The sequence below is a fragment of the Sarcophilus harrisii genome, chromosome 4 (assembly GCF_902635505.1).
Source record: "Sarcophilus harrisii chromosome 4, mSarHar1.11, whole genome shotgun sequence".
Classification (NCBI taxonomy): Eukaryota; Metazoa; Chordata; class Mammalia; order Dasyuromorphia; family Dasyuridae; genus Sarcophilus; species Sarcophilus harrisii.
This window is the reverse complement of record NC_045429.1, coordinates 233,086,627-233,113,197: the sequence shown is the minus strand read 5'-3', so window position 1 is coordinate 233,113,197 and position 26,571 is coordinate 233,086,627. Positions and strand designations below refer to the sequence as shown.

General features: G+C 30.7%; 1 protein-coding gene across 4 annotated transcripts in view; it reads left to right on the top strand.

Moving 5' to 3' along the window:
* The window catches only part of MYO6 (myosin VI), a 192,988-nt gene extending 166,851 nt beyond the window's left edge, over positions 1-26,137 (top strand). Inside the window, exons 30-35 of one of the 4 annotated variants that reach the window (XM_031964609.1) lie at positions 4,880-4,918; positions 6,038-6,141; positions 9,756-9,887; positions 13,602-13,628; positions 20,522-20,740; positions 22,643-26,137. In XM_031964609.1, coding sequence (XP_031820469.1) covers positions 4,880-4,918; positions 6,038-6,141; positions 9,756-9,887; positions 13,602-13,628; positions 20,522-20,740; positions 22,643-22,842 — 721 coding nt within the window. In that variant the 3' untranslated portion in view covers positions 22,843-26,137. The remainder of the gene's footprint in view (positions 1-4,879; positions 4,919-6,037; positions 6,142-9,755; positions 9,888-13,601; positions 13,629-20,521; positions 20,741-22,642) is intronic. The other 3 variants (XM_031964611.1, XM_031964610.1, XM_031964612.1) reach the window with 3 other exon arrangements.
* The last annotated feature ends 434 nt before the right edge of the window (positions 26,138-26,571 follow it).

Here is a 26,571-nt window from a genome sequence, read left to right as displayed (position 1 = left end):
AGAAATCAAACATTATAAGCAATTATGTATTTTAACAATTTTGATGCTGGAATTTGAATTTTCTCCAGTGTAGGGTGTTCATAAATAAGAAGGAAGCTATTTCCCACATTTATAGTGTAAATAAGTCTCAACCTTCTCTAAGAGGAAGTATTTTATTGCATTGAAACATTTAACCTTCTTTTCTGAAGATGTTTACTTTGATGAGAGGGGAGAGGAGAAAGATATTAATATAGTCATTCTTAATATAAGAGTTTTAGGAATTTTTTTTCTTTTTAAAAATTTTTGTTTTGTTTTGTTTTAGAGACCCAGAAATTGGAATTTTATAGGGGCAGTAGTTAAAGATACAAACTGATTCATTTCATAGGCATATGAAAGACCCTCATTGTCTTCAATATGTATAAACACAAATATAATAATGTATATTTGTGATATACATTAGGCATAGCTGTTATACATATCATATAACACTGCTTCTCAGCATTTCATAAATCTTTTAATGTTTTAATTTTTAACTAAAATTTTCAAAATAGAACCACAAGATGGCATCATTTCCTTTCTTATGTCTTAAGTTACTTAACTTTTAAATTTTGTATTCAAAATAAGGCATTCTCCTAGTTCTACCTTCTTAGAGTAACAGCCAGATTTTTCTCCTCAGTTTAAAATGATGAAAGAAAGCAAAGAAAACCTTTGATTTAATTCCTGATTTGAATTAGATTCAAGAAGTTCAAGCTCTTTTAATAGCTGGGGATTACAAATTTCCTAGTTATTATAATTGTAATCAGAATTTTGAAATAAAATAAAAATTTAAAAATTTGGTGAGTAGATTCACCTGCTGGCATTAGTCCCACCGCAAAGCACTCTTACCATATCAGTCCTTGGGCTAGACATGAGAAATTTTGAGTCAGCTTTTTGAAAAGGTTGAACATCTGAGCAACTAGGGTAAAGTTTGATTAAGAGATATATTATTGTATATTTATAACAAATATGGCCAATTCTTACCTGTTCAGATTAAGAGACATGAGATTGTATTCCATTCTATCTGAGTGTGAAGGACAAGTCATTGCACTAAAACCTTTTTATGAGTTTAGATTTCTTTGTGGGAAAAATATACTTTTTAAATTATCTTCTAAGTGTAGAAAGTTATTTAGGTACATTCAAAGTCAAATGAAGTTTTTTTTTAGACGTTTGGTATACTAAAAATGCATAATTATTTTTTGATTTGAGATACTCAAAAAAGCTGTAACCTGAGTTAGGAGGAAATTCAGATTCAGGCTTTGGTACCTTTGAAAGGAAGCAGAATTTGTTACCTTTGGAAAAGGAAGTTTGTTTTGCCTTAACTTAGATCAGAAATAATAATTGTGATCTTGGTTCTTTTTTTCTTTTTTCTGGATTGCTTTCCTTTATTCTTCTGTGTAAATTTTACTGGTGCTCTTGTCCATTCTTTCCCATGGTCTTCTTTAACTACTTTAGTCCTAGTGGAACCCTATAGCAATTATGTTCAGTACTGCACAATTTAATGCCTAATTATACACTATTTTGATTTAGTCATGTCCTTGACCGAATGCTTGCCATAATTTTGAATGGTTATGGAATAGCTAAAATAACCCTTAAGAGCTATTGAATAAATCAGTACAATATAATGCATAATATGTGATATACTATACCTTTTGAAGAATACATTGTTAAATGTATTTGTATATCTCTGAAAGAAAAATATCATTTTTATAGATTGGGTTCCTATTCATTAACTGCTATTTTTTATCCACATTCTGATATCTTTAAAGTGTAGAATTAAATTAGTTGAATTTATGTTTCTGAAGAATAAAAATCAAATTGCTTAAAATTATTAAACTATATTGTTATAGAACAGAATGCCATTTTGTAGCAAAATATAAATTTATCAGTATAGATGGAGTTTTTTATCTTTCATTCCATTGAAAAAAGTTTTCTTAATTTATTTTTTTCTGATTATGTTAGCTTTTTGAAGATTTGAAATGAATGAATGAATAAATACAGAGAAATTTACATTAGTCTTTATCTGAAATGAAGATAATGGAATAAAATAGGAGATAACATGTACTAATTTTAATAGTTTGAATTAAAAATTTTAAATTTACAAAAATAAAAACATTTTGATAGCTTATGAATTAAAGTAAATGACCATATTATTTTCACTTTTGACACTAGAAGGACTAGGTGCATAATTGAAGCAAAAACATAATTTTACTTTGAAATAAAAATTTTTCATTCTTCTATCTTTCTTTTCTTTGCCATATTGCTAAAAAATGTGCTGCTTAATTAATATAGCTTAGATCTTCTTGCTCTTCTTAAAGGATAGTCTTTTTTAATGTTAATTTCTAAAGTTTGGCTTTGTAAGGCTTTAATTATTTTCATAGAAGCAATAACAACTTTCCTCTTAAGTTGAAATGGATTTTCAAACTAATTTAATTAAAAAACATCAATTTTAGATTATTAAAGGTCAGTTTTTTAATAAATGAGAACTCAGACTATATATGGTATATGCTAATGGCAGTCTGAAGCTAAATCTTTGAAGCTGATTTTACTATGTTAATGAATATATATTTTCTTATGGAAATCCTCCCATTGGCAAAAGGATCAAAGTCAGGTTATTATAATCATATCATATTTCAATAGTCATTTCAAAATATGCACATATGCCCATACATACATAAACACATTTTCAGTCATGAAAATATCCCAAACTATGAATTCCACTGTTTCCATTTGAGTGTGAATTAATTTTTATGTCTAAAATCTAAGTGAAAAATTCTGATTATGTGTATGAAGAGAATATATCTAAGAGAAGGAAAGAACATCTGTTACCAGCAAGCATGATTCTTCAGTTTGTTGGATATACTTTCCTACCATGTGGAAATTAAATTCTGTTCAATGATGGTTATTTAAATATTAAACAAATTATTTTAAAAGGTTGAGCATATTTTCTCCAAATTCTAAAATAACAAAATATTCACTTTCATTCTAAATATTGACATCAGTTATTTCAAGACCAAAAAGTAGAACTAGCCTTATTCACTTAAAATGTTTCCTTTATAAACCATCTACTAATTGGTATATGTGGATTTTAATGTTACTGAGTTTTCAATGATCAGCTTTATTAATAGAATAAATCAGTGAATAGTTTTTATGGAGGATGGATAAAAAGTTTAGGTCTGATCCTCATGATGAAATATTTGAACACTATCTCAAACCAAGATTGGAGGAGTAGGAGTAAGATTAGAGAGGTCAATATCATGGATAAGTTTTCTCACTGCATATACTAAATTACTATTCAGATGGGCATCTGCTAATTGTCGTCCGAATATTTCCATCTATAAGGTAGATAAATAATAAAAGAAGTTGAAATTTAGTAAATTTAATCAGATTAAGGAAAATAGAAGTTTAGAAAAAAATCTGTTGTGGACTATAAGATACAAAGTGAGAAGCGCAATATATTCTAAAAAGAAAAAAAATTAACAAAACCTTATATAAGATTTGGGAATTAGAAAAGGCACAGAAAATTTTCTTAGATGAGGCATTGTTTATTTAGATATTTCTTTTTGCTTTTTGTGGTTTTGTTTAATTCTTATTTTATTTATCTAAGTTACTGGAATTCGCTTTTATAAAAATGTTCTTGCTTTAAAATTTATAATTTCTTTTAAACTGTTTAGATGGGCTTTTACAATCACCCCAGGGTAGCTTTATATATTACAGGAGGAGTGGAACAAAAGAGACATTCTGCTTTTTTGAGTTACAGTATAGAGGTTGAATCAATTAACTTATAATAGTTATCTAACAAACTGTACTTGCCTCCCCCCAAAAAATTAGTTATTAAAAAGAAATGATTTTTAGATTTCTTAAGCTAAATTTTGAAGAAATGATTAATTTTGAATGCTGACATTAGTTTTAAAAACCAAAAGCTAGAATTAACATTGTTTAACTTGCAAACTGTTTCCTTAGTAAATAAAATTATTTACATCTGAGGTTAATGTGTGTGTCACATCTGAGGTTATGGTTATGTTAGTAACACATATTAGTAACACAAAGAAATGTTGAATAGTATACCAAAAATTGGGAAGAAATTAATCTCTGTAGTAAAGATGCAGTTTACTTTAATACTTCTATGGATCTGTGATCTTATCAGTACAAGTTATTAATCATCCAAAGAATACATTTAGAAGAATGTTTTTAATCCTTAGTCTTTTAAATATTCTTGCAAGGTCGGAATCATACATTACTTTATCGATAGTACTTAGATTCTCTTTAGTGAGCTTTATTTAAAAATACAGTATTTTAATCAAAAGCTGACTTTTATTTGAATCTCTGTATTGTAATATTCGTCAATATACGTTATTTATGTTCTGGCTATTTAATATTAAGCATTTAAAGTTCAGTAGGCAAAGTATATAATCCACATAGATGTTGATAACCTTGAGTCTGTTAGAGCTTCCATTTTGAAGAAAGATCTGTACAAACTGTGTAATCTTATATTCAGAAGCAGAGATAGAATTTCATCTAAAAGATATTTATAGAAAAATGTATATGGTTATATTTTATAATAGTTATAAGAAGTGCTGTACTAACTTTAAAGAATTTTGAATAGAACTTTTGCTATGTGTTATTGAGTCATATGGCAGCAATATTTAAGAACTTGTATACTTCTAGAAAGAGTGAAAATTGATATTTGATTTCATGAAAAAGTGAAATTGGTAAATTTGTTTAAAGTGTTAAAATTAAAGTAGCACATAGCATGGTACTTTTGGAATTAAAAAGTATTTAAAATATATTGTATTGTATATTTAAATATATTGTTTTGTTATTTTGTTATTGTTGTAATTTTATGTTAATGATTTTTTTCTAGAGAACAAATGGCCAAAGAAATGTCAGAACTTTTGGCTAGGTTGGTGTAGTAAAACTCCTCAAATAATGATTAGCTCAATGAAATCAACTTATCAAATTTTATTTTTTTGATTTATGAGGCCAGAGCTTGTCACGTGACTAATCTCTTCCATGATTTTAAATTGGGCACCCTGAGAAATGGTCAACTTATTTACTTCAATACCTTAGGAATTTTTTAAAATGCCAATTGCTTTAAAATACTTATTGCTCCATCCCTTGAATCTAATTTCCCAACCAAAGGAAGTAGCTTTCTTACGTGGCAGAATCTGGCCCATCATATTTATCTAAATACAAGCTAATAGCATTTTAATTGTCAATTTAAAATTTATGCAATGAAATATATATGTATATAATTGCAAAGATCAACTTAGTTAATTAGCATAATTTCTATCAAAAGTCAATCTCATAATTAACTTACTGTGACATTTACATCATTTCATTTATCAAATTTAAATCATCTATAAATTGTACTTTGAATGAAAGCTCAATAATTTTCATTTTCCAGTGGTTGCTTTACCCAGTGTTAGATATGTGATGGTTTGTAAATAAAATCTATTCTTTTATAATGATTTCATAAAACATGTTCCCTGTGAAAACTTAACATTATAATATTAAATTCACAGTTAACATAATAGTTCATAGTTTACAGACCATATCTCCAGAGCAACCCAATGATTTATGAATATTATTGTCTAAGACTGAAAGAGGTTATTACTTCATCATGAGTACACAGCTTATAACTAGGTTCAAAATTTTGAACCCAAATTTTTAAATTTCCAGTCCATGCCTCTTGCCAGACTTATAGATTTACTTCCAAAAAGGCATTTTAATTTTTATTCACTAAGATTTGCTGAAACAATATAATGATGTATTTGAAAGAATTTAACTTATGTCTATTAACAATGGTCAATAATTCCTGAATCTAATCTTTTTGAGAAACAGAAGTGATTACATATTATGATAAGTTTTATTTTTCTAATAATAGTGATTATTATAATAACAACAATAATACAACTAACATTTATGTATCACCTACTATATGAAAGGCATTAATTAATACTCGCTTTTTTGCTGGTATAGACAAAATTTCTTTTTCTAACATATAAAAATATGATTCCAGAGGTCCTGCAGTCCAAGCTACTAAAGCAGCTGCTGGATCAAAGAAATATGATCTTAGTAAATGGAAATATGCAGAACTCCGTGATACAATCAATACTTCTTGTGGTAAGTTTGTACAAAAACGGAATATACACATACATACATGTGTTTTTTGAAATTTTCAATGAAATAATCTTTTTGTGTGAATCAGCATAAATTGTTCTTCTATTAATCTTTCTCCTAAATTAATTTGCAAGAAAAAATTATAAAATAACTCCTTTTTTCCTTAGCCTATGTGAATAAGGAAGAGTAGAGAAATGTGGTTGCACTGGAATATCATGTTAAATAGGAGATAATCTGATAATGTTGATTACGATGGTTGGTTGCCCATGTATTTCAATCTTTACTTTCAATCTGGAAAAAAAAAGTTTAGCACTCTTATTTGAAAGTTTTTTGCCACTTTTCCTCCCAAGAAACATTCAATGTCAATGCTTTTGTTTTTTCTCAGGTCAGTAAGGGAACAAGCATTTTAAACTCCCAATATGTGCCAAATACTTTGCTAGACTTTGAGGATCTTTGAGGATACAAATAAAGGCAAAAAAATCAGTCTCTGTTCACAAGGAGGCAACAGCTTATAGGAGATTATTAGACTATATACAGGCAAGATATATAGAGATCCTCTTTAAGGGATGATGGGGGATTCAGAATGGTTTCATTATATTACATGCTCTTGGTTTTCCCCTACCACTCAATTATTTCTTCTTTAGATTCACTTATTGTCTTTTTTTTTATTCTACCATATAATCCTGGTTATCCTGAGAATTCTCTCCTTGATTTTATCAGTTTTTTCTGTATATATTCTCTCTTAAGCAGTCTTATCCATTCATATAGACTTAAATTTCATCTTAATTAAAGAGAACTCCTAAATTTATATGTCATAATCTTTCCCTAGATTTCCTATATTTCCATCATCTTGGTTGTCCTGTGGCAACTCAAATTTATCATGTTCAAAATTAAATTTAACATTTTCCTCCCAAAATAACTTCTTTATTGGTTTATCTCTTTCTAATTATTTTGTCCTCCAGTCTACTACTTCCCTATTCTGCTTCCTAATGCTATCTTTTTTTACTCACTGCCTATGTGAACTCCTAATTTAAGCTTCCTCATGTTCTGGCTTCATCCTAACTTTCTAACCTTCATCCATATTCTTTTCCTCCTTTATGTTTTCTCCATTTCAGCCAAATTAGAGGACTCTTCATTCCCCAGTCTTTTTTTGTTATCTTTTGACTCATTGTTGATGTTGCATTTCTCCATATCTGCAATGGACTCTTCTTTTTCCTTTCTACCTAGTGAAATTACTCCCTTTATTCTAAGCTCTATTTAAGGCCCTGCCCCATTTAAGAAGCTTTTCTTGATCCTCTTTCTTCTATCCCTCCCCTTATCTCCCAGCTTAAAGGGAACTCTTTTTTTTTCTTCAACTATTTTCCTGATAGTTATTTTTGAATATGGATTTCATGTCCTATTAGATAGTCACCTTTAGAATTGGGTCTATATTTTGTTTAGCTTCAATCGAATACAAAATAATTCATGTTTTCCTCATTTTAAAATCTCTAAACAAGTACTTTACCTTTCATGTGTATCCAAAGTGATTGGTACATAGTAAGAGCATATTAAATGTCTGCTTGATTAAGTTGAATAATAAACAAATAACATGTTTCTTACCTTGCCATGTCTGTTGATTCATATTGAACTTATAGTTTTCCAAAATCCCTAGAATTTTTTATTTGAACCACTTCCTCCTGACTTCAATCCTTGTGTATTTATTTTTTGAACCTAAGAGCAGGACTTTACATTTATCCCTGTCTTCTTGGCCTGTCCTTTTGATGGGGTGAATCCTGAAACTGTCCTCCTTGACTTTTGGGGTAAACTCTGAGAAACTTTCCTCTGGGAGAGGCCTGCCTCAGGGAATCAAGATAAGTTATCTTGGTGGTAAGCCAAGTGGCAAGCCAACTTCTATTGAGTTGAAAATTAGGCCAGGATCATTCCTAATTAGCTTGAACTTAAATGGTCTCATTTAACTGGAAATCTAGGCACTGACACATTGAAAGAATCTCATTCAATTGAAACCCCAGTCGCAGATCTCTTATAAAAAAGGCAATTTTAAACTCATTTCTTTGCAGAAGTCCGAAGTAGGAAATATGCTATGCCAAGGTGATATGGTCTAGATATGGGGTACCTAAATGAAATTAGGGTTTAGTTGAGGTCTAGTGGCAGATTTGGGGTACAGGGAATCAAATAGAGTTCCCTTGCAACCTCTTTGGATTTGGCGCAAGGATTCAGAGTTAAATGAGGTCTAGTGGCAGCACGAGGGTTTCCAGTAAAACCATTTATTGGCCTGAAAAGCTAGATTGATAAAAGAGATTTATTCTGGGGTTTGGAAGTAAGGTTAAAGTATAGTTAAGGAAATAGGTAAAGGTAGAGATAAGAAGGGCACTGGACACAGAGTTCCAGTGGACAAAGGTTCCTGGCATGCCGGCATAAGGCTGGCATGTTTGGAACCTCTGCAAAGATGGGGTTCCAGCCTGGCCCTTTCATAATGGGAGATTTAGCTAGAGGGGCCTGTGGGTGTAGTCCCAAGTTGGCTCAGATCCAGGTGGATCTGGGACAGGCCCGGATCTTCTATTGGAATTCAAAGGGACCAGGATTTGTGAATCAAAAGGTCCTTGATTGATAATTATATCAACTAGGAGAGGTTGGGAATCAGAAAGAAAGGAATCTTAAAGGGACCACACCCAATTCAAAGGGACCTCTCCTCTCAGCATAGCTGCCTACCAGGACTGTTGCCCACTGTGAAGAGACTACCTTCTCAGTGAAAACCTCTTGTTATTTCTCTGCCAAGACCTTGCCACTGAGGAAGTCAATCTTCCAGCAAAGCTGGCTTCTCAGTGCCTACAGAATAAACTTCCCTTTTGCCATTCAAACTTTTCTGGTTTGTAAATTATTTTCACATTGGACTGTGGTGATCAGAGGGGGTTCCCACAACTCTGCACTGCCACTAACTGCATCACTTTCAGCTTATTAAGATCTTTTTGGATTGCATGTCTGTTATCCACTATACTGCTGATTTATGTCATTTTCAAATTGATAAGCATATTGTCTGTGTAATCATTCAAGTTAATTAATTAAAATGTTGTGCAAAATATAGCCAAAAAATCAAATAAGATAGTATAAATCTAAGACTTTGCAAACCTGAAAGTACTATGTATGATTTTTTTCTATTAGTTATTATTGAGCTATGATTGTAAAGTTGAATGTTATTAGACTGAACCTAGTTAGATATCATTGCTGATATTCAGCACAATGAAATAATATACTTAACTATTATTTAACTTATCCTTGAATGTATAGCTGTTTTAAGTTTCTCTTAGACCATTTTTCTGTGCTTCAGAAATTTTGGGGCCATATTTGTGATTTCATCTGTGCAGGGAATGCTCTGGTAAAGAATTTCCTCTATTAGAAGTTTAACAGCTACTTTGCAATTTAAAGTTTTAGAAAGCTGCCTGGGGCCCTGACTTGTGGGACTTGTTCAGGGGCATATGGCCAATGTGTTTCAGAAGTTGGACTGGAACTGAGTTCTTCCTGACTGTGTTCACTACACAATTCTGCATTTCTGCTTTAGAATTATACTGTGAAAAAATGGAATGATTTTTTTCTCTTTGCTGTATTGTCTTTCTTGGTAGATATTGAACTATTGGCAGCTTGTCGAGAAGAATTTCATAGAAGACTAAAGGTCTACCATGCTTGGAAGTCCAAGAACAAGAAGCGCAATACAGAAACAGAACAACGTGCACCAAAATCAGTTACTGATTATGGTAAGACTTTGCTATAACTTTGAAAAGTCTTCACAAAGGAATTTTAAGATAAGCTAAAAATTTATACTAGAGTTTATTAGGGTTGTATCTGTCTGTAGTATGTGACTAGTACACAGTATTTTGGTTTCCATTAAGTGGTGATCTTTAAATCATTAAATACATGTTTTAAGTTGAGATGACCTTATGTTACTTAAATAGAATTACCATTCTACTTCTTTTCAGGACCACATGTATTAAGTACTAAGGAATTTACTTGAAAATGATATAGTTTGTGAAATTTTACTAATAGTGTTCTTAAGATGGTTTATCAAGAAACATTCATATTTGAATTTAGTATCTAATTTATATCTATAATAATAATACTAGTTAATATTTACATAGCACTGAAAATTTTGTAAAGCATTTAACATATCTTATATCATTTGATCCTTGTAACAACTCTGTGATGTGTTATATCTCAGGTAGTATTATCTACTTTTTTTTTTTGGCTGAGGCAGTTGGGGTTAAGTGACTTGCCCAGGGTCACACAGTCAGGAAGTATTAAGTATGTGAGATCAGGTTTGAATTCAGGTCCTCCTGACTTCAGGGCTGGTGCTCTATCTACTTTGCCACTTAGATGCCCCATATTATCTATATTCTTAAGATAAAGAAACTAAGATTCAGTGATATTAAATGATTTCACACATTAGATTATGAGATCATTGAGTATATGGTATTTTTTTTTTTTTTTTTTTTTTTTTTTTGCCTTTCTATCTGTCCCCTGCATTTAGGGCAGTGCCCTGTCCATATTAGGCATTTAATAAATGTTGTTGCCTCCAAAGAAGACACATAATGTCTTCTTTCTAAATCCACTATTCTTTCCATTAATGAAACTGCTTGATTTAAGGAGGCCTCTACACTGACCAAGAAAATTCCATTGTGGCTATTCTTTTTTTGGATTGAGGGGTTTTACTTTAAATCAGTATATTTTTAGTTATTCTATATGCAATAATAAACATATTCATATTTTCCCCAAAATAAAAGTGAGTGAACCCAGGCAAAGGAGTAAGTGAGGACACTTGTGCCCTGCACCAAAAACTTATTTTAGGGATTAAAAAAAACAAAGCCGCTACATATATTACTTAATAGTGTGATAAGAACAGAAAAGATAAATATAATCCTGAGTCAGACCAGTAATCTCTCCAAGTTTGTAATCTGTTTCTAAATATTATATCAAACCATGGTCATTGTCTTTTGTAATATTGTACCCAAAATGGACCCTCAAAATTAGTCTTTTTTAAACTAATATTTAAAAATTCATTATTTATGGTTTTATCATAATCATTTTAGAGCAACTTATATTTATATCCTGTATAACTCAGAGCAATTAATTCAACCATTCAGTAAACATTTACAAAGGAACTATATGTTGCACATTATATAAAATGTTTTATTGGTACAAATCCCAAAATGAGACAGTTGCTGCCATCATGGAGTTTACATTATACTAGAGATTATATAGCATGTCCACAATTTAGTGAATATAGAAGATTTAGAATAGAAAAATATAGTTACTAAAAAGGGCACAAATAAATTGGTGAATCTAGAATGGCTTCTTCAATAAGGTACCACTTGGGCTGAACCTTGAAGAGAATTGTTGGTTCTAAGGGATGAGGAGAGGAGAAAATTTAAGATATGTCAGTGGGGGCAGGAAGCCTATACAAAGTTATAGCGATATGTAGAGGAGATAAGTTGACTGAAGTAGAAAGTATATGAAGACTAATAATATATAAATAACCTAGAAATATAAGCTAAAGCTAGCTTGTGAAGAGGTTTAATTCTTGAAAATAAAGGAGTTTCTAATTTTTCTTAAAGACAATTGCCAAACATAGAAATTTCTTGAAAAGAGGGGTGACATAGGATTGTGGCTATAAAAGGAAGAAGAAAAAAAAACAGAATGATATCTTAAGAGAACAAAAGGGTCCAATTAAAATTTCTTTTTTTTTTTTTTAAAGGATAGGGAGGTCCTTATTGTAGGCATTTCAGTACCTATCATATGCTCATATCCATTTATCCTTTTTTTTTCCCTCATAAAACATCTTCTAAATATCAGAGATGACACAATTCTAGTGTTTCAGATTATACCAATTTTGCTCTTCATGAGTTTGTGGATTTTGTTGACTTTCTTCTTTGCCTTATTCTTTTCTGACTTAAGTCAGAATCTATTAAACCTTTTCTCACCATCCTCTTCAGAATGTTAGTTTTCCTGTCAGAAACTCTTATAAATGTTAGGTTTTTCTTGAGGTGACAGTTTTCTAAGTTCAGTGTTGCTATTCTGCATAAGGAATAAATAGTCATATTCCTCTCAGAATAAAAGTAACAGAGCCAGAGAAAAAGGTCCATTTCTTGAGATGTTGAACAGAAGGTTATATGGCATTTAATAATATAGTTACAGTAAAAAAGAGAAATTTTTTCCTGGTCCGTCTAGATCATACAGTTGTTAGTGTCTCAGCTGGAACTAAAATCCAAGTTTGTTGACTAGTAGTATCATTCCTTTATTATTATTATTTTTTTTTGTGGAAAAAAATTCCCTTTCCACAATAACTGTACTAGCATATTATTGTAATATTGTTTGTTCTATTCACAATGAGTACAGTTAGTTTTCAAGTTAAAATTTTATTATTGATATTTTTAAAACTACCTTTTTTTTTTAAATTTAAATTTAGTGTTTTCTTCTAAATCTATATTTTATTTCCTTTTGTACCTAATTGACTCAAATCCTGGTATCCAAAAAACCTTGTGAGCCTATTTGAGAAAACCCTGAATTTAAATAATTGTCTGCTGACCTGTAATAGAAGATTTTTCTGGAAAAAATCATGTTTCTTTATTTGAAAGATTAGATTCTAAACTTAAAAAAAAAAAAGAAAATGAGAGGGTGACTAGCACATATGATTAACAAAAAATATAACAAATTGATAGTAGTGACTTACGTGATGTGTCATGGTAAATTCTTATAGTTATAAATGATAAGACCAAATTAAGATTTTTTCCCAAATCTTTATAATATAATGAAAAGTTTCTTATTCTGTGATGTCTTAGTTAACACTAGTTTCATTAAAGTTATAGAGATATACTTCAATATATACTCAATATATAGAGATATACTTCAAATAACTTTCAAGTTATTTATTTCAGGAATATGGGGGAGGGGCCAGCTAATGACTCAAAGATTTATGATATTTAATTGTTCCAAACTGTTAACCTGACGCCTGCTATTTTGTTGATTTCTGGAATGAGATAATGGCATAAACCTGTGATGTAGGATATTTGAACAAATAGAGAAAACTTAGTTCATTGTCTAAAAGGAGCATGCTTTTTTCCCCCATCCCTAATGACAACAATTTTTTGGGAAATTTTAACTGTCATTTCCTCTTTATATGAAAATTTTGGTACTATTATATCACACAATTGTAATTGTCACCATTAAGAACAGATTTTTTTCTTTGTATATTTGAATCAAATAGAAATTCCTGAAATTTAATCAATCAAAAGATCTTTTTTTAAATCATAAAGTACCACATAAATGTAGTTTTAATTAGCACAAGTTACCCATATGATATGCCAGAGTGGAATTCTCCTTGTCTCTTCAAAGAAAAGATGGGTTTAATAAAATATAAGATTGTTCATTATCATGGAATTTTTATATTTTCTTCAATATGAAATATTTGTTCACAGATTTTGCACCATTTTTGAACAATTCACGTAAGTGGGAACAGCTTAACTAATTTATAAGCTAACTGGAAGATGGGTTAAATTTTCTAACTTCAGTCAATCAGTGTTTTGCTACATTTTTTTTTTTTTATTAAATTATAGCCCAATGATAGCACCAATTTATTTATTTATTTATAATAGAATACTTTTTGAATTGAAAAAGCTTAATTGCAGTTATATTAAAATTCTAAAATGCTTATTACCTTCCTCATTGAACCTTACATCTATGTTGAGATAAATTTAATTAAATCCATTAATATACTATTTAATAGTTTCATAATACCACCTTTTAAAAAAGTAACAAGCATTTTATATTATGAGTGTGTTCTATTCTTTCTATTGTAGCAAAACTCTGTAATCTTAATATAACAGCTGTTTGTTTAGAATTGGAACTAACATTAGGTGATGGATGGTTCTTAAACAGTATCTTTTTTCTAGGTGATGGCATTGGAACATAAAATTGATTCCAGTAAGCTGTTATGCATTTTAATTAGATTCATATTTTGAATATCAATAATACATGGGTTCAGGATTAGAAAGAAAACTTACCAAATTCTTGTAAAATAAAACAAGAACGGATTGATCAAGAAGAGTTTTTTTTTTCTGAGTTATTTTATATAATATGCACTCAGATAACATGAGATCAAGAATTCAACTTAGTATATAGCAGATTTCTCTCAAAATCACTGAAAATGATGATTTGTTTGGATGAGATGGCTTCTCAGGTTGTTGTATGTTGTGTATGCAATTTTGAATCGGACTTCTGATAATTTATAGTACGGGATAGAAACTTGTCTTACTTTTTATAAAAAAATTTTGAAAGTTATTGAGAAGATCAATTATCTGATTTTTAACATCAACATTGCTACATTTCCAGATGAAGATTGCTTTCCAGACTCCCAGAAAAAATTTTAGTATCCAAATTAGTCATTCAGTCACCCTACTAGCATTTATTAAATTCTTATTATTTAGTAGGCATTGCTCCATATGCTATGCATACAAAAAGGAAAAATAAAACAAATTTTAAGGAACTTAAATCCGGTGAAGTAGACAACATGAATGAATGAATCAGAAAAATGTGTATCACATGTGAGAAACAGCAAGGAGGCCCGTGTCACTGGATCATAGTGTATATGTAGGGAAATAAGATTATCAGAGATTAGAAAGGAAGAGGTTAGATTCATGAAGACTTTTAAAAGCTAAAAAGAAAATTTCATATTTGATCTTGAAGGTAACAGGGAGCCACTGAAATTTATTGAATGGGGAAGAGAGGGTCATCTCTAAAGATTTCCCCTTTATGAAGATGAATTTGATAGCTGAATGGAGGACTGATTGGAATGGGAAGAGATTTGAGGCAGAGAGAACAATCATCAGACTGTTGCAAGAGACCAGGCATATGGTAATGAGAGTCTATACTAAATTAGTAGCAGTGTCAGGAGAGAAGTGGACATATACAACATATATTACAAAGGTAAAATCAATAGGATTTTATAAATGCTTGGATATATGGCTGGTAAGGGAGAGTGAGGAGTCAAGAATGACATAGATTGTGGGTCTTGGTGACTGGAAGGATCATGGTGGCACCCTTGAGTGTAATAAGAAGAGGGAAAGTTTTGAGGGAAAGATGAATTCAGTTTTGGACATGTTGAATTTAAGATGTCTTGTGAGATATCCAGTTCAAGTTATCTTATAGGCAGTCGAAGATATGAAAATAGAAGTCAGGAGAAATGTTAGAATTGGATAAGTAGATTTTAAGAATCATCAATATAGAGATGATAATTGAATCCGTAAGAACTGAAGTGATCACCAAGTGAAATAATGTAGAAGGAGAAGAAAGGCTAGAACAGACCCTGGTGGGGCATCCAAAATTAGTAATCACCAGGATTATGATTCAACCTTCTCAAGAATTTTTTTAGCCTCAATAGTGAGAATGAATATAGGATGATAGGTAGTGGTGAAGGACAAACTGAATGATGGTTTTTTGAGAATAGGGAAGACACAAAACTACATCTATTGAATAATTGTTGTTCTGTTTCTTAATATCTCTTTTATCAATTGATTTACATTTTTGAAGGCTACCAGTTGATTGGATCACACAAGATTAATAGATTGAGAATAGTAAGAGAATTTAGAGATGTGCTATTCCAACCCCTTCATTATATATAGATGGGGAAACAGGCCAAGTGTGTTGAAGTGACTTGCTGACTATCAAACAAGAAATAAGTGGAAGAGCCAGAATTGAAATCAAGGTCATCTGATACTGTTTATTGATCTTTCCACTGCACTACGCTATGTCCATTGTGCTTTTGAAAAATGAGAGGTATATGAAGTTGTAGTTGAATATAGGATGGTGATCAGACTTCTGAAACTCATTCTTTATTCCCTGAAAACTTCTTGCTGGGTTTTTATGTAATTCTTAAAATGGGCAAAGATTAGTTCATTTCCCCAAAATTTGCAAAATGATGAGTTATTTTTAAAAGTTTGAAATCTGAACACAAAATTGAAAGTAGTATTTTGGGAGTATGAAATCAAACAAAAAGAATGAGCATCTCTTAACATGTTGGGTTTTCTTGAAAAGGTGCTGGGGCTTTTTCAGTTTATTAACAAAACTGGGGCTATGTTTTATATTATTCTGGGCTTTGCTTAACAGTTGTTGCTTTTTGCTTTTGTGTGGTTTTTAAAGAAAGATTCCCATCACTCATTTTATAATTTTTAGCAAAGTTATATGGATACTTAGAATATCTGTTCTTAGAATTTTTTTTCATTGTACATATCTTTTAACTGTAAGAATTCCAAATTTAATTTGAGTAGATGATTTTAAGTTGTGAATATAGAGTATATCAACTATGTCATCGCTAAAGATTTAAAGTTGTAACTTAGGGAAATAGCCTAGGCATGCTGTTTAAAAATATCCAACTGTTGAGTATGAAAATTGAACAGTGGAAAAAGGGTTGATGTGAGCTCAACTTCCTAAACTAGCAGAAAAGCAGGTATTCTTCCTTCCTTACTCATTGGTATATTGTAACTCAGGAGATAAATTAATATTTCAAAACTATTTTATTCATTGGATTTTAAAATATGAAGAAAATATTGTTATTTCAAAGAATGAATAAGAGAAAAGTTCTGTCAATATAGTATGCCATTTACTTTCATTATAAAGATATTTGCTTTGTTTTAAATCAGGACTATTATTTAAACTTGCCAGAATCAATTTGACATTTTAAAAATATATATTTACTTGATTAAAGAACAGTTTTTGAAACAATCAATTGAAACAAGTCTGATAGTGTTTATATTTTTTAGATTTGTCAAACTGCTTTTCATAAAAAAAAGGCCAAGGCTACTCCTTTTCTCAAATTATTTTTGAGGTATTATTTTGTAGGCATTATTTTGAACTGTTTGGAAGAAAAATATAATATAAATATAATTAAATGCTTTTGAGGGAATTAACCAGAAAAAAATATTACATGTCTTTAAAACTAACATTTTAACTGGATTTATTACAAGGAAAATGAACATTCACGAGGAGCTTTTATATAGGTACAAGGAGTTCAGTGGTACAGAGAAAATCTTTGGGTTTTTAAGTTAAAGGAAAAAAGGGAAATCATAGGGGAGGAGGAAAGGATTAATTCCTTTCTGATGGAGAAGAGAAAGGTAATGGACAAAGCTGCATTCTTTTCCCTCCTATTGGTCACAGGTGATTCCCCTGAATATGCCAGTGACCACAAGTACCAAGTACTTAAGTACTTGGTAAAACATCACTGTGATTAACACTTAGAAAACTAAGAGAAAGGAATAGTCCATAAGAATAAAGATCAGTGGACAGAAAGCTAATAAAAGACCTTGGGCCCTTTACATTTTGAGGGTGATACAGGATATCTTTCTTTCACAAGGATTTTTCTTTGTATCTTTATCCTGTTATTCCCCAAACATTAGTTTTTTCAGGATTCTGAATTTATATGTGATTACGCATGTATTAGCAAGCAAGCCCAGTTTACTCAGTTATTTGGAATATAGAATGAATACATCTTCATATTGAAAATACTAAGATCATACAAACATACCATGCTCATATCTTCTACTGATTATTTGCTCCTATTATAGAAATTTTCTCTAAAAGAAAAAAGCAGGGGCATGATAATAATCAAATATGTTTCTTCAGCTTGGCCTAAGGGTAGAAAATGGCCACACATGTATGATAAAGCATCCTTACCTCTTTCTAATCAGGTGGCATCAGTTCCATCTCATAGCCAGATTAGGAATAGGCAAGTTTACAGATCCTGGCAAGTTTACAGATCTAGGATAGTCTGTCTCAGACGCAAGGCTCTTTCTCACATTATAAGTATCATTACCCTTTTAGTATCTAGGTTGTAGCATCATAACATTAACTTAACACCTTGGGTAAAAATCTTATAACTCCCAGAAGTGATAACCAAATAACTTTAGCTGTAACTTCCTCTTAACTACAGGCAAAAGTAGAAACATCCATTTTTCTAAATTGTAGTTGCAAGTTATAAAATAGGATTATCAGGACTGATAACATAACATAATAATTTTATACAATTTTTCCATATTCCTTTAGTAGTTTGGTTCATATTTTAATAATATCCAAAATATAAAATGTTGCTTTTATAATGACATGATAGAATAATTTAGCAATTTTCACAATATGAGAAAATTTAGAAACATAATACAATAAACAGTATTATGTATTTGAAACAAACCCAACACCAATCAGGTGACCTCATTTTAGTTGAATATATTTCCAAAGTATCTTGCACAGAAAATCATTTATCACCATTGATATTGTTTATTAATCATATCTAAAAATCCTATATAGAATTACCAGGCATGAAACAATTACATCTAATTAAAGAATACTAGCAATTAACATTTATATGGCTTGCCTTGGGCTAGTCACTATTAAGCATTGTACAATCATGTACAGTGATTTTTTTTTTTAACAACAACCCTGGGAGATAGGTGCTATTATTATTTTCTTATAGATTAGTAAACTAAGGTGACAGATATAAGGTAAGTTTCTTAGGATTATCCAGTTAACAAATTTTCAGATCTGTGAATTTTCCCAATTTTGTCTTAATGCAAACTAGTATAATAAATTCTAATGTATCATAAACATCATATTAGGAGAGACACATTTCACTTAAAATAAGACCAGAATAAATTAAATTATGCTTGGATCTATGTTGCAAATAGCATCATACAGAATTTCAATTTATAATTTAAATTACTTAGTATTGTACACAAGAACTGTTTATTTCAAGCATTAAATATCATGGGTTTCACTGGATTTGGCCAATCCAGTGCCAAAAAATGTAAAAGTGCAAATTCGATATTAAGTTTAATTACCCCAGTCATCCCTCTTAAAACCATATTTTATTGTAGTTCAGATCTATAGTTCCCAATAAGCTAAACATATGACATTCCTTACAACCTTCTCACTTAACTTAAAAAAACCTTAAAGCTCAAACTTTTTCAACCCTTTTTGTTGCTGTACTGTACTCATACTATCTTTCATTAAAAAAAAAAAAAAAACACATATACCTTATTTATTAACCTTCAGATTCTTCACTTAAAGCTTCCTTTGTTTTGTTCACTTCATAAATTTTCCTTATTGCAATAGTATCTCTAATTTTTACTTTATTTAGTTTCTTCTTAAATTTTTTGTATAAGGGCAGTTAGGTGGTGAATGGCTAGAGCCCCAGCCCTGAAGTCAGGAGGACCTGAGTTCAAATTTGGCTTTAGACACATAACACTTCCTAATTGTGTGACTCTGGGCAAATCATTTAACCCAGTTGCCTCAGGGAGGAAAATTAGTATATACATTGTTATTAAATAAAACTAGTGATTTTTGATTCTTAAGGGGCAGTATGACTATTAATATATCTATAACGATTAAACTGTTGAATTATTAGCATTTCTGTTCCTATTAACAAATGGAAGCACCAAAAGTCCTTTTAAGATGCTTTTAGTGCTGATAAAAATCTTTAACAACTTATTCAGATAATAATTCTATAATAATCTATTTAGATAATTAATTTCTGGTATATTATTCACAGAAGTAGAACAATGCATTTTCAAGTTGTTTAAATAAGCTATTCTTGTATGGATGGGAACAAAACTATTTTTAAGATTCAAACACATACTCTGTTTTAAAATTGAGTAGGAATCTTCTAAAAGTTATAACACAATTTTTAACTTCAAGGTGCACACACCAGTTCAAAAATACTTTCATATGATCAGTACTTAACTTTAGCCCATATGATTCCTTAAATATATAACTGGATGTTCCAGTAAGATTCAATTATCTTTTGGTTGTTTCCTAATACATATAAAACTTTTCTCTTTTTCATGAGCCAGAAAAGGATTAAGAGGTAGTCCTAATTCAAAGTGTAAGCCTTGAAACTTTCACTGATGGCCCCCAAGCCTATTTCCTATAATCAATGAAATGTACTACTTTTCCATCTGTAAAATAATAATAAACTAGTCGTTCTAGATGTGGGGGATAGAAAGAATTTGACTATATTTCAGATATGTGAAGGAAGACTACAGTGTGTTACAAAGTATAGGTATATATTAATTCATAGCTTGTCATGTTGCTGGTGCCTATGTGAACCTTCTATAGTTTCTTTTATAGGTCAGAAGAAATTTTTTTTAACATTTATTTGAAAATAGAAAATATTGAAAATAACCATACTTCAATTCTTAAGTTATTTACTTTCAGCTTTTACTTATGATAAACCTTGATTCAAATAACACTGAATAATTGAATTTTTTTTAAACTAGTGTTTTGAGAATTTAAAGTTATTGTCTTGTCTCTTTCCCTCTCTCTTGACTGTCACTTTTCTCATTTTGTATAATAGCTCAGCAGAACCCAACAGCTCAGCTTCCTGCAAGACAGCAGGAGATTGAAATGAATCGGCAGCAACGCTATTTCCGTATTCCATTCATTCGCCCTGCAGACCAATACAAAGATCCTCAGAATAAGAAGAAAGGCTGGTGGTATGCACATTTTGATGGCCCTTGGATTGCCCGACAAATGGAACTTCATCCTGACAAACCACCTATCCTTCTTGTTGCTGGTGCGTATGTTTTTCTATGAAATTAAAAATAATTAAATAATACCAGTAGTTTGCAGCATATCCTAAAATAGATTTTTATACAGGAAAAATTTAGAGAATTTGCTTAGCTAAAATAAAATATAATGGTTAAATAAAAGTTCTGGTTAAGAAGTGATTTTAAGGTCCCATCTAAAATCCTTTGATTCTATTACCTATACATTGAGATCTCTCAAATATATATATATATATATATATATATATATATATATATTCATAGGAGTGAATGTATATTTTGAAATAAGGTGCTTTATAAATTACCAATCTTCTACATAGAAACCAGTTTCCACTATTGCACCATGTTTTGAAAATCTTCTTATGAATATAAATTTGTCTTTGATTACTTTAACCATAGAGTGAAAACCTAGAGCAGGGGTTCTTAAACTTGGATCTATTTACACCTGAGCAGGTCTATGGATAAATTTTAAGAGTTCTGTAAATTTAGTTGAGAAAAAAATATTTTAACATAAATACTTTCCATTGTAATATTACGTATTTATGTATTTATGAAATTATTATGAGGAGGTGCTTCACCAGAATTCCATAAAGATTCATTAAACCAAAAAGCTATCCCAAATTCAAACAAGGCAGCTGAACTCCATGAGAAGTAATGAGTGCTTCAAATACAGTTTGTATGAAAGTGTAAGAAGAAAGAGCTTAATAAAATAGTTTAGGAACTAGTCAAAAGTGATGAACATGGAACCCTTTGGTGTAACAAAAAGTCTAAATGAGAAGCTTGGTTACTTTGATTTTCCCTCCTGAAATCAAAATATTTTTCTTGGGTTGAAAGCATAGGTAAAAAACTTCAGCTTCATCCATTGCAAGTGACAGCCAAATGTATTGTTGCTTTTCTGTGCCTGACATAGCATATTCTCCTTTCCTTCTTTGTGGACTTTAATGGCCATTACTACTACATGTCAGATCATCAAAAGCAATTTGTTTTTGTCTGGAGATTTTAGTTACAAACTTTAGACAAGAAACTCATTTATGGAAGTTTTTCTATGATTTCTGGATTCTTACGCTCTTAAAGTTTTAAAAATTATGATTGAATAAGCCAGGGATTTTTATTTTAATTGGTCATTTCTGGGTAACAAAGAAATTTAGATTTTTCAGCATATCATAATTAGTTAAATATACTACAACCACAGTTTCTGATTTAATATGATTTTCATATTATTCATACTGATGGGTTTTATAGGACACTTCTAAAAATCTATATATCTAAAGACAAAATTCATGTAGACTGCTCTACAGTAAAATCTCTACAGCATAATAAAAAAAATGGAAACTCCCCTACAGAAAAAAAGATTTGAGAGGATAGGTTTGTTTTGACACTATCTAATGAGTAGAGTAATTATGGAATTTCAGTACTGAAAGGACATATAAATATGGGACTTTGGGATGCAGTATGCAATTCTGGAAAAAAAAAATACTGGACTGGGAGTCAGGAAACTTGGGTTCTAGTCTCAGTTCAGCCACTAGTTGTGCTTGTGATATTAAGCAAGATACTTCACTTCTTTGGTCCTCAGTTTGGTCATGTACTAAGTCATAGGTTATACTAACAGATCCTGAACTCTCAAATTCTGTGATTGTAAGCTCTTTCCATAGAGTTGTTAATTATATACCAAATGTATCAAGAAATAGATCTTTATCATAATAGATAGCATATCTGGTGTTTTATTGTTGTGACTGCTGTTTCAGAGAAACCAAGACTGGAATTTTTACAAGAATTGTAGTTTTCATGATGTTCTAAAAGGCTAATTTTTAAATCAATTTTGTAACTATGGACATTAAAAGGATATTCATTGTTTAATGTGGTAATCATTTTGAAATTGTATTATAATTTTCCTATGTCTCAATTTATAGGTAAGGATGACATGGAGATGTGTGAGCTAAATCTTGAAGAGACTGGTCTAACTCGGAAACGTGGTGCTGAGATTTTGCCCAGGCAATTTGAAGAGATTTGGGAACGCTGTGGTGGCATCCAGTACCTTCAAAATGCAATTGAAAGCAAACAGGCTCGGCCAACATATGCAACAGCCATGCTGCAGAATCTGTTAAAGTAAATTCTGCCCACTAAGTATAGAGCTGGAAACTCTGGCAGAAATACAAAGGAAGGATTCCTTTGTTTCCCAGAGGATTTAAACATTCCATAATCATGCTATAGAAGCTTAATATAAAGTGAACGGATTTTATTAATTATGAGGGTTTATTAAGTTTTACTTGCTGAGGGTTAGTTTCAATAGGGAACTCTAATTTTGAGCTGGAACACTTTTTGTCCAGTTTTTTCCATTTCTGCCTCATTAGTCTAGTGCATCCTCCTTCCAAAGCCTCTCAGAATTCTAACACTCAACATATGTTGACAAATTCTGTTATTTCTCATCTTTTGGTGATTATATTAAAGAATCAGAATTGCCCCTTTTAGAAGAAGAAACTTTTTAAAATATTAAAAATACTTGGCTTTCTGAAAGCCTGTAAAATGAGGATATGTTATATCTTATAATTGGAATTGGAAGCCCTTAGCTTTATTTTCTCACACAATAAAGATTAGGTATTTTTGAATATGATCAAGATCTTGATGTCTTAGTAGGCTTAGGAGGTATCTGAAACTAACTTTTCCAGGAACTAATGAAAATTTCCCCTAAAGTTAGAAAACGTTATTCCTTCCCCACCTTTTATTGAACTTTAGCTTGAGTGAAACAATTCTTTATGAATTTTGGGGAAAATCTTAAGTATATTTGATATATTGTATAATAAAGGAGACAGTGAATTTGATATCCTAAACAATTTTCTCTTTTTTTGAAATCTGAAATGTGTTTCTTGAAGAACATTAATTTTATTTTCCTTAGACAGAAATATATACTTAGTTAATATAAATGTTGAATAGAAGAAATTGCAGATAATTCGCTTAGAGAAAAGAAAAACATAAGGGAAAAGTATATTATGGCACAACTGGAATGTTTTAGCTAAATTCATATATCTTTTCTGCTTTGTCTCTGCTGTGATTCAAATGATAATATTACTATTGTGTTAAGATCTTACGTCACAATGTAATTTTTGACTACTGTTTTTCAGTGATTTTAATTTTTTTAGGCCCAATACTTTGCCTTTGAAAATTTTTTTGTACCTGTAGCATTGTTTTATAGGTTGCATAATTTAAGAACTTTTTTGCTCAGTAATCGCTAATTTCTTTTATCTAAAATAATTTCAAAAAGATTTTTTCATTGTTTTAATTCTGATAAAATTATCAACAGTTTAAAATTTGATGTTTATGATATTCATACTAGAAATTTGGAGGAAAAAAGATATAATCTGGATTGTGTTGGCATTCTTTTTAAAAGTCGAAAGTCTCAATTTGGCTATAGTAAAGATTGCAAATTAGAAAACAAAATATCTCTCTGAATATTTTGCTTTAATCCTATTGAAACTTTAGCTTTCAAAATGAATTTTAGAAAGAAAACTATAGTTAGGAAAATATTTCCCAACTGATTATATAGTGTTTGTGTTGCCAGAATCACTATTTTTAGAATTACTCTTATCTTGTAATATGTGTGAAAATGTTTTAGTAAAAAAATATTTATTTGTGATTATACTATGCAAGTGATTGACTTCTTTTACAGTAAGGAAATGAACTCTATTGAACTCTTAATTAAACATGTTAGTATAGGTTTCTTTGAAGTCTGTTTTATTTTATAGATTCACCTCAATATTGAGTTATTTGGTTCCTTAAGTGTATAAGTGGGCTAAGAACTGAATGACCTTCATCTTTTCCCATCCCACTCAAATGGGCATTTGATGTCTTACAAAAACAGTTTTTTCCCCTCCCATGGTAGTCTTCTTTATATGTCATACAGAAAGTGGTTAAAAAGGACATAACTATTATAATCAAAGAGCTTGTAAGAAACACTGCAATAAGATAGCTTTACCATTCTTTCCCTCTTTCTTAGTTCTTGTATCACTTAAACAAAAATTTAGTAACACCTTAATTCTAATTTTATTTTTACAGTTGTCCCAAAACTTATCTGCCTAGAATGGTCTCCTGAGTTAATGTTGATTACCAAGAGAGTTAACCTAATTCAAATTGATTTTCAGTAACCTACATAACAGAGTAGGCTGGCATGAATGGAAGACTGCTAGTGAGAGTATTGCTCTTGGTTGTACTATCATTCTAACGGGATGCCTGTAGAAGCGATGAATCAGGATTCCAAAGAACATTTGATGCAACTGTTTCTATCTATTCACAGATAAACTACTCCCCTTATAGAGAAGGATGACATGGAATAAAGGAAAATAATTTCATACATTAACCACTTATTTTAGCTAAGACTTACAATAATTTTATTCTGAATAATCTGTACTGTAACAAAAATATTTTCTGCACTGAATCCTTATTGCTTGCTTATCGTGAGGCTTGATTGCACATTTCTTGGATATATATGAAATTCGGTATCTTGAAAAAAATGAGGACAAAAATATGTTCCAATTAATGCTTCAGCTTAATGCATTAATACTTCTAATTCATTAGAGAAATTAATATGTGCCCAAGATGCACTGAAAGAAGGTTACCCCTTTAGAACAGGGGTAGGCGATGTCTAGTTCATGGGCTGTATAAGACTTGCAAAGTCATTTGCAACCACAGGCAATCATGAGCTGAAAGCTAGGTACAGCAGCCTCCCACTATTTGAATTCTATAAGTTGATAATTTTGTATGGCTTACAAATATTCAAGTGGGCCTAGGCAGAAAAAAAAAAGTTTCCCTACCTCTGCTTTAGAATATATTTTACTTTTGAGATTTTTTTTTTTACCTATATGCCATTCTTTCAAAGAATAATGAGAAACCTTGTTTATTGTATTTCATAGGGCCACAAAAAGAATATTTAAAGTGGAAAATAGGTGGTGTCTTTTTAGAAATTCATCTTGTAGTCTGGAAAGTTATAGGTAGAATTGTCATGAGGATTTCATATATATATGTATATGAATACCTTATATTTCAATTCATAGGGATTATTTGCTTTCCTGTTTCCTTCCAACATAATGTTAAAAAACCCCTGGCTCTGGCATCTGAGGACCTTGCTTAAAATCCTGCTTCTGACAATACCTATGCGACTTTGGGCAAGTCATTTAATTTCATGAATGTCATTTTCCTCATCTGCAAACTGAGAGAGTTGGATTAGATGGTTACAAAAGCTCTTTCCATCCCTGTAGATCTACAGTACTATGAACCACTTCTTGTCCTCCCAAAGGAAGCTGAGCAGTAGTTCTCAATGTTCTTTTGTTAGCTTTTGCTACTTTGCCACTCTTTTATTTAATTTCACCATATGGCCACTTACCTTTAAAAAAGGAAAAAAAAAAAAAAAAAAAGGAAGAATTACTGTACTGTTAAATAGTAACACCATCACATTTATTTAGTTCCTATCTTCTAGGTATGGGGAATTTGATATTGAGAGTACCATTTTCCCTTACTATTCCCTGGAGATTTGCTAATAAAGAGAGTAATAGAAAAAAGATATGAAACAAAAAAGAATCAGTACAAGAAAGGAGGTAGAAGTGACCAAGAAAATGGCAGAAGTAACAGTAAGAAAAGAAGATTATGCTGGTTTGATTCCTCACTTTAAAAACCATGCTGAAGAGATAAGCTTTTAAGATCTCTTCAATTAAGAATAAAGGTAACTTTTTTTTTTTTTTAGAAGAGTGGTGGAGGAGAATTATCAATAACTTTTGCAAATTAGAGCAGGAGGAAATTGATAGTTGGATTATTACCTTGTGGAAAAAATGTACTTTTGAGAACCCAAACA